An 18,244-nucleotide genomic window follows, 5' to 3' on the forward strand; every position below is an offset into this window, starting at 1 on the left:
TTTAGGTCATTTTGAATACCAATTCTTCCTTCTGAAATATGAGCCACTCTTCCCATTTTGGTGTCATCTGTAAATTTGGTGAGTATCCCCTCCCACACCTTCATCTAACTCAGTGGTTCTTAACCTTTGTTACTCAGATGTTTTTGAACTGCAACTCCCAGAAGCCCCAGCCAGCACAGCTGGTGGTGAAGGCTTCTGGGAGTTGCAGTCCAAAAACACCTGAGTAACCCAAGGTTAAGAACCAGTGAATTCTAACTCATTTATCTGGCTACAGGGCCAGAGGGTCCCTTTCAGTTCTGCTGTTCTAAGATTTTTAGCTGGCCGGATAGCTCAGGGGTTGAGGCCTCTGGCTGCAGGGCCAGAGGTTGAGAGTTCGATTCCCCACATTGGGCCTCCTGGACAGGGGCTGGACTGGATGATCCACAGGGTCCCTTCCTGCAGTCTGATTATGACGACTGAAGATGTTGAGCAGCGATGGACCCAGGACAGAGCCCTCAGCCATGACATGTGTCCCTCCTCCTCCAGGATGATGGGGAACTCTTAGGGAGTGCTCTTTGCATCCAGCCTGTCTGCCAGCTGCACATTGTCTCCCCTTGCATTTTATCCTAGCCTTCATCCATGACTCATCCTGAGATGCCCACCCTCCACTCACATCCCTCTCTCTTGCGGTGCTACAGAAGGGCTGAGAGGGGCATCGTGAAACTAAGAGCAGGATGACGACCCGCTCAGTCCAGGGGCTGGGCATGTTTTCACCTTGGAACTTTGCTTCCCAAGGAATTTTGCAATTAATAGCTCTGCGTATCACTTAGGAGTGGCAGAAATTCCAGGCCTTTGGTTGCAACCTCAGTGTGGTGAGTATACCCACGTGAGCGCTGGCACAGAATCCTCCTGCAGATTCTCCAAAGATAGTCACTGAATGGGGTTCGCCTCCAAAAAGCTCAATATTTTCCTGAACCCACTGAAGCGCTGCTGTTTGATCCAGTAGCCCCCAGTTTCCACGGGCATCTTTGGAACCAGTGCTGAAAGAAGCACAGCAAAATCAAGCAGGAGAAGAACAGCGACGACACTGGTGCAAAGAGGCGTTTTTCTCCACAGGTGCTCCTAGCTAAGACACAAAACTGGCAAGCCCAGCATGCAAGATGCTCAGCCTCCCCCCCACACACACCCCATTTCCATAGTAGCACTCTGTGAAGATTTTGCACCTCGCCCACCTTCCATGCTCAAGCCCCATTCCACTGGGTCTCTCTGCCTGCCTTTCCTGCTGAGCCCTCATCAGCCCCTCCATGGGTCGGTCTGTCCTCCCTCCCTCCTTCAGGCAGCTGGAGCATTTAGATTCTTTACTTTCCATGCTGCTTTTGACCTTCTTCTTTCCCCACTGAGAAAGACCCTGTGCTTTCTCTCTTTCACAACTTGATGTATTATTTAGATTTATACACACCACCGCTGTCAAATGTTTCAGCATAGTTTACAATACAATGTTTTAAAAAGCCATAGAATAGCAAATGCTTTAGCTAAAAAGAAAATGGCAAGGCCAGAGTGTTACTCTTGAAAGGACCCCCTTCTTCTTCCTGACAGCCCCTCCCTGCATCTTAAGTGGTGGGAATCTTCACCCGAACAGCCACCTGGGCTAACTCTCGAATGGTGACAAATTCACTCTGAGCAGTGAAGCCTTCTCCGGCATTGCAGAGGTTTGGTGCCTGAGGGGCGTCGGGTGGAGGAACCCAACCTCTCCCCGCAAGGCCAGGGAATGGACAGCCTGGCAAGGCAAAGCTTCGGTCAAGAGGAAAAGTTGAAAGCGGGGTGGGGTGGGGGTGGAGAGATCATAGAGACTGTGCACAGATGGGCCCGGGCTGTGGGTGTTAGAGTCAAGATAAAGTTGCTCACCTGAAGAATCCAGGGAGACCCAGCCTGTACTGGATCATGACCACCACCACGTGCTCATAAGCAGACAAAGCTGATCCATCCAACATGGAAGCTGCCCCCAGTACCAGAGCGCCTCCATGGATCCAGACCATGACCTGGAAAAACACAGAAGAAAAGCAAACGGCTAACAGCACTGAGCTGGCTGCTGTCGGCCCCTGCCTAGAATTGGTGACATACTTGTACGCTCTTAAAAACTTTATCCATCATGGAAGAGGATTTGTTTTTTCAAACAGTCAATATTTAGCAATACACATTGTATTTATAGTTTTGACCCAACTCCGGGAGGCAGTGGGAGACAGGAGGGCCTGGTGTGCTCTGGTCCATGGGGTCACGAAGAGTTGGACACGACTAAACGACTAAACAACAACAAATGTATAATTAACAGTGCTTAATTGCTTGATTAGGCTACTCAACCAAAAATAAAAAGTTATTTCTGTTTAATGAGACAACATGTTGTAAAGTCTCATGATTTCGAGAAAGGTAAGCAGAGCTGGGGACAGGGAGTACCGTCTGAAAGGAGCCACCAGCACTGACGGCCATTCGCATGGGGGGAGGGGGGGCTGGGAGTGGGGGGGGCTGTCCTTCCTCGGCCACGTCTGCCACGAACACTGCAAATCCTGTTTCTGATTTCAGAAGCCAGTTTGGCCCTAGGGAGCCCCTTTCAGCAGTGAGAGGTTCTCGATCCAGGCTGGTGCTGGGCTATCTGCTCTGCCAACCAGCTACACAACAACAGCCCTTGTACCAAAGAGGCATTTGTTTCTCTCTTCTCTCTGCGGACATTAGGGCAGGACTCTGGAAGCCGTGTGAAAACCAAATGATCTGAGCTTTCCCCTTCTCCAGGCAGGACCTGCTCACTTCACGCACCAGTGATGGCTTATGAAAGCTCTTTCCAGCCAGCCTCTACTTCAGCAGTGTGTACACATCAGTGGCCAGTGTGCGGATTTCATTCCATCCGCAAGGGCTGGCTCTGCAGCAACCAGGGTGCGGAATCTGTGGACAAGTTGCCCTCCCCACCTCCCAACCCAGCCCGTAAGATGGAGTTCACTGGTGACTTCTCCTCTGATCTGACCAGCCTATGCTTGGTTTCTGTTGTCAGGAAAAAAAACACCCAGTAGTTTCAGTACTAGGGCCAGTTGTCTATCAACAGGAATAGGCTGTTAGGCATCCTTCAGTCTCGAGAGATGATGGTAACGTGCTCTGTATGGAGGGCTTGGAGCAGCGTCTAGTCTGGCTGAGGAGGCCGATTCGAGTGTGACAGTCCCCTTCACACTGAAGACAAACACAATCTGTCCCCTGTACAGCTCCCTGATTTTGCTGCTTTCAGGACTCCCTCTCAGCCTTGGCCTGCTGGATGAGGGTCTCTTCAAATGGGCTGAATGCTCAGAGATCAAGGTTTCCCATCTGTGGAGGTCCATTCCTAAGGCCTTCGGATCCCGCTTGCAGATGTCCTTGTATCGCAGCTGTGGTCTCCCTCTGGGTCAATTTCCCTGCACTAATTTTTCCATACAGGAGATCTTTTGGAATCCAACCATCAGCCATTCTCACGACGTGCCCAAGCCAACGTAGACGTCGCTGTTTCAGTAATGCATATATGCTAAACATTCCAGCTCGTTCTAGGACTACTCTGTTTGCAACTTTGTCCTGCCAGGTGATACCAAAATGCATCTGAGACAACACATATGGAAGGTGTTCAGCTTCCTCTCCTGCCGAGCACAAAGGGTCCAGGACTCACTGTAGTACAGGAGTGTGCTCAGGACACAGTTTCTATAGACCTGGATCTTGGTATGTGTCGTCAGCTTCTTATTGAGCCATACTCTCTTTGTGAGTCTAAAGAACATGGTAGCTGCTAACAGGAATAGGCATTAGAAGGGAAAATTGCTGTCATTAGCAGAAAATGCTCTGTATCTGCATTAACATTCCCATACCTGTGGACTGCATCTCTTCTAAATACCAGTGATTGCTTGTCGTAATAAAGTGCATTAAACTGAGCTTTGCAGTCAAATAAATATGGCTCACAACACTGCTGCCAGACTCCCATCAGCAACTGGGCCACGGTGGCTTTCTCTTTCCTTCCTGAGGATGGCTCTCAGTTGTCCATGGTTTCATTGTCCAGTTATAGAAGAATGCACCACAAACACTTCTAGTTGCTGTGGCATCAGAAAGACCCAGTTTCAGGTCTGCCTTGCGTCACCAAGTTTTAACATTTGCAACCTTAACGTTTTCGAAAAACAATCTGGCTGTTTTTGGAACAGGTAAATATGATGTGAAAACTGGAGGGGATTTTTGCTTACGGGTAATTTGGCCTTCAGATCTGGGGTGAAAACATTCAGGTAGAGGCAATCTTCAGAGACCGGAAGGTTGAGAAAATTTCCCTTCATCATCTTCCTAAAAGTATCTATCCACCCCGAATCTTGCAGGCACCTTTAAAATGGAAAACAAAGGCCAAGTCAGAGAGAGATAGGTTGAGAGAGAAGGGAAAATATGAGTTAATTCACAGGGTTTCTATACGTTGGAAGCAATATGACAGAACATCATCCAGAAAAAAATGGGATGGAGAGAATAAAGTGAAGCTCTGTCCCTTCTTGCTCTGCCTCAGGGGACCCATGAGAGAGGGATTCTGTTAGACAAGGCGTAGATCTAACGGCGAGAATTCTCAGCACTCCTGACAGCCCACAATGGATCCTGGGAGGAGACGGGCGTTCCATCAGCCTGCACTTCCATTAGAGCACAGGATTGTGACTTGCTTGAGCCGGAGGCAACTGGAGACCCCACTTTTTTTTGACAGTGGGAGCGGTGGTGGTTGTCGTGGTGGTGACTCCGAATCCACCGTAGGTTCCAGCTCGCCCTTTGCCCGAGTTATTATTTGAGATGCTGATGGTAGTTTGTGGGTGGGATTCAGCACCTTGGAGAGCATCTGGTTAAAACAGGAGTGGACCCCCACCCAGCACTTACGAAACGACTAAGCCCCCCCCAGCCACCACCGGCTGCTTGGGCCTCCTTAGTCTCTGCTCAGACGTCACCTCTGGTGGAGTTTGGTGCCACTCCCCCCCCTCTGGCAAGCACCAAGCATGGGGGCTGTCTTAGTGACCTCCCATCCCAGACCTGATCTACGTTCAAAGACGCCAAGGAGGCTCAGCTGGAAAAAGGGGGACTTCATTGCCTTAGAGGGTAGCTGCCCCTCCAAGCCTGACCAGTTTTCCAACTCTGAGCATATTGGCTCAACAGCCAACACAGCCTCCAAACGCTCTCCTTTCCATAAACAACAGACTGAGAGGAAAAGGGGGGGGGAGGAGGCCTTTCCCGGAGGGCCCCCCCAACAGTCGTGCTTGTGGTGAGAAGCTACTTGTGTAGGGAATCCTGCTCTCTTTCTTCCTGTCTAAATTCAAGGAATTTGTCCTTAGGTGTAAGTACATACAGGACGTTGGGGGTGGGGACTTAGGGTTTGCTCTGAAGTTTTCCAGACCAGGTCCCTGCTGGCTTCTGCCTATGGCACCTGATTGAGAACAGATCCTTGCCTTCCTCTGTAAGACAAGCTTTCAAGCATTTCAAGAATGCTGTCCTGTCTCCCCCTGATCTTCTTTTCTCAAAGTTAAATGTGTCCAGATCTTCCAGTCATTCCTCATGATGGGAAAACCAATCCCCATCATCAACAACAATCCCCATCACCCTTTTTTGGCAGGCGGCAATCCTATGGGGCGGCAATCCATGGAATCTGTTTTGTATGGGAGCAGTCCAACACTCCTGGGAGATTGCAGGCTGCAGTGAGTGGGGTGGGCAAATTTATTTATTTATTTATTTATTTATTTATTTATTTATTTATTTATTTATTTATTTATTTATTTATTTATTTATTTATTTATGCCCTGCCTATCTGGTCGTTTTGACCATTCTAGGCAGCTTACAACATAAAAATAACAAATATAAAAAAGAGATTATAAAAGAGATTATAATATAATTAAATAATTCTGCAAGATGGGAAGCATTCAAATAAATCAAATAAAGAGGGAAGAGGGTCAGGGATTAACTGGAAGGGAAGGCCTGCCTATACATCCACGTTTTAATTGATTTTTAAAGGTACCCAGCGAGGGTGCTGTGCGAATCTCCGGAGGCAGATTGTTCCAGAGGCGAGGAGCCACTGCTGAGAAGGCTCGGTTCCTTGTTTTCTCCTTCCGGGCCTCCCTCGGCATCAGGCTCCTCAGCCTCACCTCCTGGCTCACGGGGATGACACGGGTAGAGCTAGGTGGGAGTAAGCGTTCCGCCAAGTATCGAAGCCCTAAACCGTTTAGGGCTTTATACGTAAACATCAAAACTTTAAAGTTGACGCAGAACCGAATGGGCAACCAATGCACTGCAGCCAAGATAGGAGAAATATGATGGAAACCTGCCCTCAAGGAAAGATCCATTAATTATCACTGTGGCCCGTTCTGTTATTGTAGGCCTGGCTGCTTTCATTAGCCAGGCCAAAAGCAGTGGAAATATATTTTCACTGCTTTTGACCCCATCAGGTAGCATCCGAAAGCATACTGCCCTTAAACATGGAAGCTCCATGTCATTGCCAGGGCTGGAAGGAGGGCTTCCTTCCTTCTCTGGGTGGCGCTGAGGGGGCTGCAGACAAAGGATGATGGGGACATTCTGCTCTCTGTGGAGACAGCTTGGCACAACCCTCGGCATTGGTGAAGGTGGCAGTTTTAGAGCCAATTATCACTGTTTATGTTTCCTTTTTCCTAATTGGGCAGGAATGTTTTCACTAACAGACACATAAGACCTTGCCCTAATTTTCCCATCGTCATGAGCCAGAAATGGGCACTTCCACATCTTTAGGATCCACCTGTGTTTGAGTTGGATCTAAATGCCATTTTGCTGTGATTTGCAGCTAAAGCACCGGTCACGTCAATGGCAGTTCTACCAGTCAGCCTGACATCAAGCCCAGGAAAACTCTGGAACAGATTATAAAGAGTTCACTAGACAAGCACTCAGAAATAACTAGAAGCCAACACTGACTGGTCAAGAACAAATCCTGCCAACTAATCTGATCTCATTTTTGATCAGGTCACCTCCCTGACAGACAGAGGGAATGCTACAGACATTGTATATCTTGACTTCAGCAGAGCTTTTGGCAAAGTGCCCCATGATCTCCTGATTAGCAAAGTAACTAGGTGTGAGCTGGATAGAACAACTGTCAAGTGGGTACACAGGTGGCTATACAATCGTACTCAGAGGGTGATGACTAACGATTCCTTCTCAAACTGGGAGGAGGTAACAAGTGGGGTATCGCAAAGCTCAGTCCTGGGCCCAGCGCTATTCAAATCCTATTTAATTAATGACCTAGATCAGGGGATACAGGGCTAGCTAATCAAATTTGTGGATGACTAGCTAACACCCTGGAAGACAGAGACAAAATTCAAAATGGTCTAGATATGCTTGAGTACTGCGCTGAAAACAACAGAATGAAATTTAACAGGGATACGTGCAAAGTCCTGCATCTAGGAAAAAGAAACAAAACACACAGTTACAAGGTGGGGGATACCTGGCTCAGCAATATTACAAACGTCCACCAAGTTGGAATCTTCATAGGTGACAAGCTAAATATGAGCCAACTGTGTGATGTGGCTACAAAAAAGGCAAATGCTATTTTAGGCTGCACTGATAGAAGTCTGGTTTCCAAGTCCCGCTGGTTAGGCCTCACCTTGAGTCTTGTGTCCAGTTCTGGACACCAAGAAGGATGCTGACACATGGGAACAAGTTCAGAGGAGGGCAACAAGGATGATGATCAGGGGGCTGGAAAAACGAGGTTACTTACCTGTAACCATTGTTCTTCAAGTGGTCATTCTGTGAATTCACACAAAGGGTTAATCCGGCGCTTGCGTCGGTCCTCTCGGAATATTCTAGAGCTCTGAAAGAGAAAGCAACAAACGTAATGCTGCCCCTATTGCGCATGCTCCCGCCCGCCCTAGCCTCAGTTCCATTTATTCGCCACAGGTATACATCCTTGGAGCATACCTTACAGTGACAGAGAGAGGGGAGGCCGGGCGGGATTGTGTGAATTCACAGAATGACCACTTGAAGAACAATGGTTACAGGTAAGTAACCTCGTTTTCTTCATCGTGGTCTTCTGTGAATGCACACAAAGGGTGATTAGCAAGCTTACTCACCGGACGGAGGGATGTCACTGTAGCAGAGATGTGAGCACGGCCCTCCCGAAAGTCGTCTCCTTCTTGGCCCTGAGATCAAGCCGATAGTGAGTAATGAAGGTCGACGGGGTAGACCACGTGGCGGCTCTGCAGATATCCGGAACATCAACGCCACGCAGAAGGGCCGTAGAGGAAGCAACGGCTCTAGTAGAATGAGCATGTAACCCGAGAGGAGGAGACTTATGGTGTAGTTCGTAGGCCAAGGAAATCGTGCTGACAATCCACCGGGAGAGAGTAGACCGTGCTGCAGGTAAACCTTTTTTGCAACCCGAGTGACAAACAAATAAACGGTTAGAAGCTCTAAGGTCCTTGGTTCTGGAGACATAAAAAGCTAAGGCTCTTCGTACATCCAGGGTGTGGAGCATGCGCTCGACATCGGAAGAAGGTTGTGGAAACAACGTTGGGAGAGAAAGAGGTTGGTTAAGGTGAAAATCAGAAACGACCTTGGGAAGGAAGGAGACATCGGGATATAACAACACCTTGTCTCTGAAGAATTGCAAATATGGTTGATCGCAACGCAGGGCTGCTAATTCACTGACACGACGTGCGGAGGTAATAGCCACCAAGAAGGCCGTTTTAAAGGTCAGTAGCCTGAGATCACAAGTGGCCATTGGTTCAAAGGGCGAGCGTGTGAGAGATCGAAGAACCAACTGGAGTGACCATTGAGGGGTTGGTGGCTTCATTGGGGGTCTCAAGTTAGAGAGTCCCTTCAAAAAAGACTTAACAGTAGGGTGTGAGAAAAAACGTGAGGAAGGCGAGTTCCTGGGTTGAAAGGACAATACAGCAGCCAGATAGACCTTAAGGGTAGATAAAGAGAGGTTAAAATCAAACAAATGCCTTAAGAATAACAACAACGTGGAGAGGGATACAGGGGATGGGACAAGACCCCTGTCTCCGGTGAACTTGAGGAAACTCTTCCATTTCTGTGCATATAAAGAAGTGGTAGACGGTTTCCTAGCTTTATCTAACACTTCCTTGACTTGTGGGAGATCCTCCAGGCAGTCAGATGCAGTGAATCCACGTCTGGGTGAAGAATGGCGCCTGCATCCTGGGTCAGGAGATCGGGTAGTTGAGGAAGTCTCCTGAACTCTGAAGACATCTCCACGAGGGTGGGGAACCAGGCTTGGCGAGGCCAATAGGGGGCTATGAATATGGCGTGCCCCCTCGACTGCCGAAGTTTCACCAACGCTCTCTGGATCAGCGGAAGAGGTGGAAAGATGTACAACAGGGGCTGGTCCCAGCGGACCATGAAGGCATCTCCTAGGGATCCGGTGCCTATCCCTGCTCTGGACGCGTAATTGCTGCATTTGGCGTTTTGTTGAGACGCAAAGACATCCAGAGTGGGGGTGCCCCAAAGGAGACACAGGTTCTGAAATACTTGGGAGTTGAGTTCCCACTCGTGGGTCTGATGCGGGAGCCGGCTGAGACAATCCGCTAGCGTGTTGTCTGTTGTGGGAACATGTATGGCATTCAAGAAGACATGGTGGAGACGACACCATTCCCAGAGGATCACTGTGAGATATAGCAGGGAGGGGGAGTGTGTGCCTCCCTGCTTGTTTATATAGTACATGGTCGTGGTGTTGTCCGTTATTACCTGAACACCACGACCACGTACCATAGGCAGGAACGCCCGAAGGGCTTTGATGACCGCCATCATCTCGAGAAGGTTTATGTGAAGATTGACCTCTCTTGGGGACCAAAGCGCATGTATCCTGTGGGGACCACAATGCGCTCCCCAACCCGACGGGCTGGCATCGGTGGTTATCTGAGCCGTCAACTGCAGGGGTTGGAATGGTCTCCCTATCCTGAGATTTGGCGCATGCGCCCACCATTGTAGTTGGATTGCAAGTTCCTTGGTGACTCGAAGACGCTTGTTCTGACTGTCCGTCACAGGGTCGAACAGAGCAAGAAACCACGACTGCAGAGACCTTAGTTTGAGCCGTGCATGGGACAAAGCAGGGGTTGTAGACGACATGAGACCTAAAAGGTGCTGCGCGTGTCTCGCTGTCACTAGAGCTCTTGGTCGAAACCGTTTGATCGCTCTCTGAATTTTCCGGATCCTCTCCCCGGGCAAAAAGACCCGGGCGACGTGGGAATCCAGACGAGCGCCTATGTAGTGGGCCACTCTGGAAGGGGAGAGATGGGATTTCTTCATGTTGACAGTAAGTCCTAGTCTCAGCAGTAAACGAAGAACGAGCCTGGTGTCCTTCAAGGCTTGAGTTCGTGAGGGCGAGACGAGAAGCCAATCGTCTATGTATGGGTAGACGTGGACGTGCTGAAGACGTAGGTAAGCCGCAACCGGGGCCATCACCTTTGTAAAAGTCCTTGGGGCCGTCGAGAGGCCGAAGGGTAAGGCCAGGAACTGGTAAATAGTGTTCTGAAACAGGAAACGAAGGTACCTGCGATGACTGGGGTGGATGGTAATGTGAAAATAAGCGTCTTTGAGGTCTATGACCACAAACCAGTTGTTTCTCTTTAACAGGGGCAAGATTGATTCCAACGTGACCATGCGAAAACGACGAGGACGAAGGTAAGTGTTCAAAAGCCTGAGATCTAAGATGGGCCGTATGCCTCCGTCTTTTTTTGATACAGCGAAATATCTGGAATAGAATCCGTTTCGCAGGTCTGTGATGGGAACTGCCTCGATAGCATGTTTCTGTAGGAGTGACGTAATCTCTTCCTCTAGAGCGACGTCGAAGGGTGTGAGACATACGGACCCTAGTGGAGGTGACTCGATAAATTCCAGTTGGTACCCGTGGGCAATGATGTTTAGTACCCACGCGTCGCCTGTGATTGAGAACCAGTCGTGTAAAAAGGGGGAAAGTCGTGTGGAGTCTGAATGGAACGAAAAATTTCTTGGAGAGTCAAAGATAACGTTTAGGTTTTTTGGCAGGTGGTTTGAAGGATTTCCTGCGCTGAGACTGCTGAGATCTATAACTGGGAGCAGAAGAGGATGCCCTCGAGGATCTTTGTTGAGGTAAGTTTCTGTAAGCCTTAAAGTTTTGGGAAGACTGCTGATACTGGCTGTAAGACCTCCGCCACTGGAATCTGTTGTAGCGTGGCTGAGTCTGGATGGAGTATGACCTAGCCGTCTTTTTGGCCTTATGGAGATCTTCTAGATGGGTATCTGTTCTTTCATTAAAGAGGCCAGTAGCATCGAAGGCCAGGTTCTCCACCTTGGCCTTGACGTCATCTAGGATGGTAGCAGCTCTTAGCCAGGCGTGTCTGCGGAGTGTGACAGCTGACATTAAGATCTTGGCCGCTGCCTCTGCTGCATGTCTAGTAGAGAGGCGCTGGTACTTAGAGACAGTCTGGGCCTCCTCGTAGAAATTTAAAAAACTTTGTCTGACCTCCTGGGGGACAAGCCTAAGCCCAGGCAAGACTTTCAACCACAGTTGCTTCTGATATGCCCCCAATGCCGTCTGATAGTTGATCAGCTTGATAAGGAAAGCCGTGAGCGAGTAGATCTTTCTGCCAATTATTTCTAGTTTTTTGCTTTCCTTGTTGATAGGGGTGACGTGCGATTTGCCAGTAGGCTTAGTGCAGCTGGTTTCTACCACTAAAGAATTTGGAACCGGGTGCTTAGTGAGGAATTTCGTATCCTCACCGTGAACTCGGTAAAAATTTTCAGTTCTGCGTGGTAAGGCAGGAGTATCAGAAGGATGTGCCCAGTGTTCCTTTATGATGTCTAATATTGCGGGTACAAAAGTCAAGCTAGGTGGTGGAGACCTTTCCTGGTTTATATCGCCAAAAATAAGGTCCTCGGTAGCAGGTGCCGGTTGGTCCAACTCAAGCTTAAGAGTCTTAGCGAGTCGTGATAGCATTTGAGAGTACGAGGAAAAGTCCTCAGAGGGCGAGGAGACGTTGGCATCTCCTATATCTGAGCCCACTGGTTCCCCTTCTGGGGGATCACCGTTGTCAGGCTGTGGAGGAAGGTCCCGGTCTGAGTTGGTAGACAAGACCGAGGAAACCTCGTCCGGGTCAGAAGAGAAAACGTCCCTTTTTTTCTTGCGCGAGGACTTGCCAATGTCGATCCCTACATTCGATGTCGATGGTTGAGGCAGAGGGGGGATGACCGCAGAAGGGGCAGGTAGAAGCGCCTGCGATGAAGCATCAATAGGTGGGTCGACCTCGTCCCGTCGATGTCGACGCCGACGATGAGGGGGTGACAAGTCCGATGAGGAAGCGATGTAGACGTACTTAGTCCTCTTGCGTCGTCGACGTCGATCCGACGATGTCGATGTCGAGCTGGTGGAAGTAGAGCGGTGTCGGTGTCGACGCCGCTTAGCTCGACGAGGGGACTGTGAATCAGATGAGGTGGAAGAATGTTTCCGACGTCGACGTTTGTCCCGACGTCGATGGGAAGCGGAGCGCCTCCTCTTGGGGGTACGCCGCCCTCGCGACGAATCCGACGAAGAGGAAGATGTTGAACTGTGCCTCTTCTTGTGCGCGCGTTTTCCCCGTGGCGATTTCGATCTCGAATGCGGGGGCGAGATGTGTTTTGTCTTGTTACGGCGCTTCCCCCGTGGGGACCTCGACCGCGAAGGAGAGGTCGAGGTCGACGGAGCCGGAGACCCAAGCCCATGAGTCGATGGGCTATGCGGGACTGAAGTCAGACCCGTAGTGGCAGCAACAAGCTGGCTCGGGGTCGGAGAAACCATGCGCGTCGGCATGACCGGCTCGACTTGTCGCGGAGGCAGAGAGGGAGCTGTCTCCGACAAGTATGCCTTCTCCCTCGATGATTCCTCGAGTAAGGGAGATGGGAGGGACTCAGAGATCGGCGGGAGCTTAGCGGGAACGTCCTTGGTCTTGTTTGAAGACTTCGCCTTACCCTGTTTCGCCGGCTTAGCTGAAGACGAGTCAGATCCTGTCTTAGCCGATGGTTTTTTAGAAGCAGGCTGTTTGGCTTGCCTTGCTGATGGCCTAGATGGTCCCGGTTGGGGAGACGTATCCGCCTCCCGCCGTGGGGTAGCCGCAGGAGAAACCATTTCCGAATCCGAAGGTCTGGTGGCCGATAGAGTAGACTCCCAAAGGTGGTAATTCAGCCGCTGACGCCTGGCTTTCAGCGCTGCCCTCGTGAAAGTCCTGCAATGTACGCAGGACGTTGTGAGGTGTCTAGCCCCCAGGCAAAAAAGACAGAGATCATGCGGATCCTGGTGGGGGATCTTACGGGAGCAGCGCACACAACGGCTGAAAGGACCTGACGGCATAAGCCGTTAGGGTAGAAAGAGGCCAGCGGGACAGTAAAAAGGCGGGAAAAAAATCCGAGGCGTCCAAATTGAAAGGAGAAACAGGAACGAAGTCCAGGCACAGTCCGCGTCAAGGGGCAATAGAATACTAGAAATCCAGTCCAGTCCAGGTCAAAAAAGCCGAAAAGAGTTATCCAAAGAGATTAATAAAACGGAGCTCAAAGGAGAGGTTCCGAACCGCAAGGCGGAGAAATGGAACTGAGGCTAGGGCGGGCGGGAGCATGCGCAATAGGGGCAGCATTACGTTTGTTGCTTTCTCTTTCAGAGCTCTAGAATATTCCGAGAGGACCGACGCAAGCGCCGGATTAACCCTTTGTGTGCATTCACAGAAGACCACGATGAAGAACCAAGCCTTATAAAGAAAGACTGAAAGAATAGGGCATATTGAGCCTTGAGAAAAGAAAAGTGAAGGGAGATAGGCTAGGCCAGCAATGGTGAACCTATGGCACGCGTGCCAGAGATGATGCCATGCAGAGCCCTCTCTGTGGGCACATGAGCCATAAGTCGCTGGATCGCTATCCCCCCGGCAGCCGAACCTTGGAAACTGTCTAGGGGCTGTTTGAATGGAGAAATACTTACCCATCCTCCAATTCCGGATTTTGGCACTCCCCTCTGCTGGTGCGGTGGTCCAGCGGAGGGGTGCGATGACGGCCATTACCAGTCTAGTCTGATGGGGGATTGGGCAATCAATAAGTATTTCTCCGTTAATACTGCCCAAAGGAGAAAAAACACAAGCATTTAACCCTTGCAGTGCAGGGGCAGCCCCACTGCAAGAGTTTTAAAAAATGGTTAGCCCAGAGCTCAGCTTTAAAGTTTTGTGAGGGTGACGCCATTAGTTTCTGCACCCCTGGGTGGCACCAGGTGACGCCAATGGTAGCGATGCCTCTGCCTGCAACACCACCAAGTTGATTTTGTGTTGCAGTTTGGGATCAAAAAGGTTCATTATCACTGGGCTAGACTGTTGTACAGAGGAGGGGCAGGATCTGTTCTCTATCATTCCTGAATTCAGGACAGGCAACAAAGGGCTCAAGTTACAGGAAGCCATTTTTCAGTGGAATATCAGGAAAGATGTCCTAACTGTTAGAGCAGTACGGCAGTGGAACCGATGACCTTGGAGGCCTTCAAGGGAAATCTAGACAACCGCCTTGCAGATATCCTTTGATTTGTATTTCTGTACCGAGCAGCGGGTTGGACTCTGTGCTCTTAGAGGCCCCTCCCGACTGCAATTATCAGGATTCTAGCAGGGAAAGGACCTTCTTACATGGGAGGGTTCGAGGTGGCCTCTCTCACGTGGCTCCAGGGTTCCGGCGGTTGTGGCGGTGAGAACCTGAGGGCTCCGACGGGAGGTCTGGCAAAAGGGATCCCCAGAAAGACGTTCACAGGCTGGCTTGTGCCCTCCACACTGGCCAGCTTCCCACGGAGGCGTCCATATTTTGTAGCCACTTCCGGACGGTAATTTCCCTGACCTAGGAAAGAGGCACACGAGGGCAGGAGTGCAAGGCCTGGCAAACAACAGGGAGCTTTTAACCAGGGTCCTCCTCCTGTCCCATTTTCTGCTGTGAATGGGGAGGGGAAGGCGGGGGGGCTCCTGGCTCACCCTCGTCTGGTTCCCTGACCCGACTCTTCCCTCCGGATCCTGGTCTCTCCCCCCCTCCCTCAGAACGTCCCAGCCCTGCCACCCCGTTTCCCCCCCAGTCCTGACATGGCCTGTACCCCCAGCTCCTGCCGAGACCCACAGCTCCTCGAGGACCACCACCCCACGAGCAAGTCCTCTGCCTTGGAGCAGAAGGAAAGCCACCTGAGAAGGCATCCAGGCAAAAGTTCGTAGAAACAGGCCATGGGCTTCCGTCTGCGACATCCTCTTGGCAAATCAATTAAAATACTTAAAGGAGGAAATATTTTAGCCCGAGTGTCCTGTCCTTAAAATCATGGGTTCTCTTGTCACCCTGACCACACATTCTCTCTTAAAAAAAAATTTTTTTTAATCAGCATCGCAGCCATACAACCCTGGAAGGCAACACTTTGGCCAAGAGGCTGGTCCTGTGTGAGGAGCCTGAGAAGGCACTTCTGCCGGAGAGCGGGGAGGGAAAGGAAGCCAGGGTTGCCAAACGGCAACCGAGCCCAGCAAAAACCATCCCTTTGTTGACGCGGTGTCTCTCAGTAGAAAGCAGGAGGAAAATAAAGCAGAAAAGGGATGTCGGTGAGGAGGCAAAGAAACCAAAATGAAACACTCCTCCAGGGCATAAGGGCTTGTTCGATGGGACCTGCCTGCCCGCATTTACCTTCCACGGCAGCGACCAGAAGCAGGCCAAGGACAGCTCCCCACCGCTGAAGCCTGGCCGAGGAAAGCAGCATTTTCTCCCCACGCTCTGCTGCTTGGAACGCCTTGCTTTTCCTCCGCCTTGCTGTGAAGACTGTGCCTGCTAGGGAAGGGCAGGAAACACCCAAGGCGAGGGAGGGAGGGGAGGGCCCAAAGGGAGCGGCTCCCCCCCCCCCCAGTTCTGCCTTAAAGGCTCTGGGCCAGCTCCCTCCCTTCCGGGGCAGCCTTGGCCGCATTCCAGCAGGGTCTGATCACACCCAGTCCAAAGGGAGCCAGAGTTCAGAGTGGGTCTCTTCAGGCCTACAAGAACAGATTGGGAAGGGGGGGGTCTGTGCGTGTGTGTGCAGGGGGGGTATTTTCACAGTCCTGTAAAGGAGGCCGCTGATTTGCACAAAACTGGACACGCAGATTTTTATAACTCAAACAAGATTATGCCTCCCATGGGGGTGAGGAGAGAGCAGGTGGACAATGACCGGGTGACCTGTGTGTGGTGAGGGGTCAGCAGTCCAGGTGGTCTTGTGGGGGGGGAGGATGGAATCAGACACACCCCGATCGCCCTTCTTGAGTCACTTTACGTCAGAGCTGGACCAGACAGCTATTCTAATGGAGGAGAACCTCAGAGGGAGGATTGTCCCTCTGGAAGTCCTCTAAATGAAGAGCCATCTGCCCTACAGCAAGACAGCGGTTTTGCATTATGTGCCGTCCCGTCCCACTTAGGGTGACCCTAATACTCTTGGAGAAAAGTATGGAAGAGTTTCAAAGAGACACGAGATACTTAAGGAGCCGTTTTACCTTTGCCACTGCTAAACCTAACCCCGGAGTCTACATGGCAAGGTTGGGATCGGGACCCAGGTCAAAATACCTGCTCGGAAGGAACACCACGTTTCCCATGTTTCAAGACAGAAAGGTGGAACAGCCCCTCCCGACAGGGTCAAAGCGCCCCTGCCCCTGGTCCCCCGCGCTCCTCCGGGCCACCCCTCTCTGTTGCTGGAAGTCCACCAGCTGCTTTAGCCAGCTCTCTCTCTCCCCACCCCACCCCACCCCACCCCACCCCACCCCCTTCGGGCTCGCTGCTGGCCAGGCTGCCTTTCCGTGTGGGGCTGGGTGAGGGCCCTGCTCCTTCCTTCCTTCTTTCCTTCCCTCCCTCTCTCTTGTGGGTGCCTTCGCCCTCTCCCTCCGAGGCCAGACCACACGTCTCTTATTCACGCTCGGTTAAAGACGTAGGGGTGGGTGGGGCGGGCCGGGAGGGGCCCGTACATGTCCACGGCGTAAAGTGCCTAATCCAGGACTGGGGAGGGCCCAGGGCAGCTTCTGGCCTCGTCCCATCCCAGCTGTTCTTCTGGCCTGCAGTTCGGACAGTCAAGCCAAACCCAAACGGGTGCTGCTTCTAGGCTGCCCCCTTAGCCTTAAAGCCCCCTCGGGCCTGTTTCCCCTTTTAATGACACAGGCTACATATGACAAGCAAACCAAGCCTGGAGGGAAATGCCCAAAGCTTTCGGTGGTGGTGCTGGCAGTGGGGGGGGGGGGGTGAGCTTTGACAGCAAGTCCAACCCTTCCATCTCCCACTCGGGGGCGGGGAGAGGGGGCTGGCTGGAGGTGACCGGGGGGGGGGGGCTCTGCAATAGCATGAGCCCCATTCAGAGACCCTCAGGTCACAGAGGCTGAGAGGATCTTAACCTGGCAACCAGCGTGGCCCTTGCAGGCGCCATGGGACCGTGAGGAGGAAGCGCCTCTGATAAGAGAAGCAGCCTTCATGTGTCTGGACAGAATTTCTTCCCACTTCCAACCAGCCAGCCATATTTTCCTCCAAGTTATGATGGCCTGTAAGGAGCTCAAACTAAATATTTTTATTTCCAACGACCTGCTTAACTTTCTCTGATTCCTGTTGCCCCGTGATGAGGTTCAGGCTTCTGTATCCTCTTTCAAGGAAAGGAGGAGGGAAGGATACCCCTCCTCTAGTTGTCGCTTTTTGATGGAAGTTTTTATTTTGGGGGGTGTTTGGTCTTCTTTCTTCACATTACAGCACTGCACAATTTAAAATTGGAGACATCTATGAAAAACAGGCATAATTAGAAAAAAATTTAAATGTTAAGATTCAATTCTAAAGGAAATCAACCCTGAGTGCTCACTGGAAGGACAGATCCTGAAGCTGAGGCTCCAGTCCTTTGGCCATCTCATGGGAAGAGAAGACTCCCTGGAAAAGACCCTGATGTTGGGGGAAGTGTGACGGCAAGAGGAGAAGGGGACGACAGAGGACGAGATGGCTGGACAGGGTCATCGAAGCAACCAGCATGAATTTGACCCAACTCCGGGAGGCCGTGGAAGACAGGAGGGCCTGGCGTGCTCTGGTCCATGGGGTCACGAAGAGTCGGACACGACTAAACGACAAAAACAAAAATGTTAAGATAATTAGACTATTTTGAGAGAATGGGGGAAAGAATAAAAATGCTGTTGGGCAGTGAAGGAAGCTGTGTGTGTACAGTCACTCGAGAAAGAGAAGATGTCAAGTGCACAACAAAGCCAGGGAGAAGACTCGGGGTCAAACCGGAGAAGACAGACTT

The 18,244-nt window shown here is 51.0% G+C and overlaps 1 protein-coding gene across 1 annotated transcript in view; it reads right to left on the reverse strand.

The window, feature by feature from the left end:
• Window positions 1-15,818, reverse strand: part of LOC110087110 (fatty acyl-CoA hydrolase precursor, medium chain) — a 36,267-nt gene extending 20,449 nt beyond the window's left edge. The window contains exons 1-5 of the mRNA XM_072996442.2: window positions 15,646-15,818; window positions 14,625-14,829; window positions 4,215-4,344; window positions 1,885-2,018; window positions 866-1,019 (exon numbers count right to left, since the gene is read on the reverse strand). Coding sequence (XP_072852543.2) covers window positions 866-1,019; window positions 1,885-2,018; window positions 4,215-4,344; window positions 14,625-14,829; window positions 15,646-15,718 — 696 coding nt within the window. The 5' untranslated portion in view covers window positions 15,719-15,818. The remainder of the gene's footprint in view (window positions 1-865; window positions 1,020-1,884; window positions 2,019-4,214; window positions 4,345-14,624; window positions 14,830-15,645) is intronic.
• Between the last annotated feature and the right edge of the window lie 2,426 nt (window positions 15,819-18,244).

This window comes from Pogona vitticeps, chromosome 3 (assembly GCF_051106095.1).
Source record: "Pogona vitticeps strain Pit_001003342236 chromosome 3, PviZW2.1, whole genome shotgun sequence".
NCBI lineage: Eukaryota > Metazoa > Chordata > Lepidosauria > Squamata > Agamidae > Pogona > Pogona vitticeps.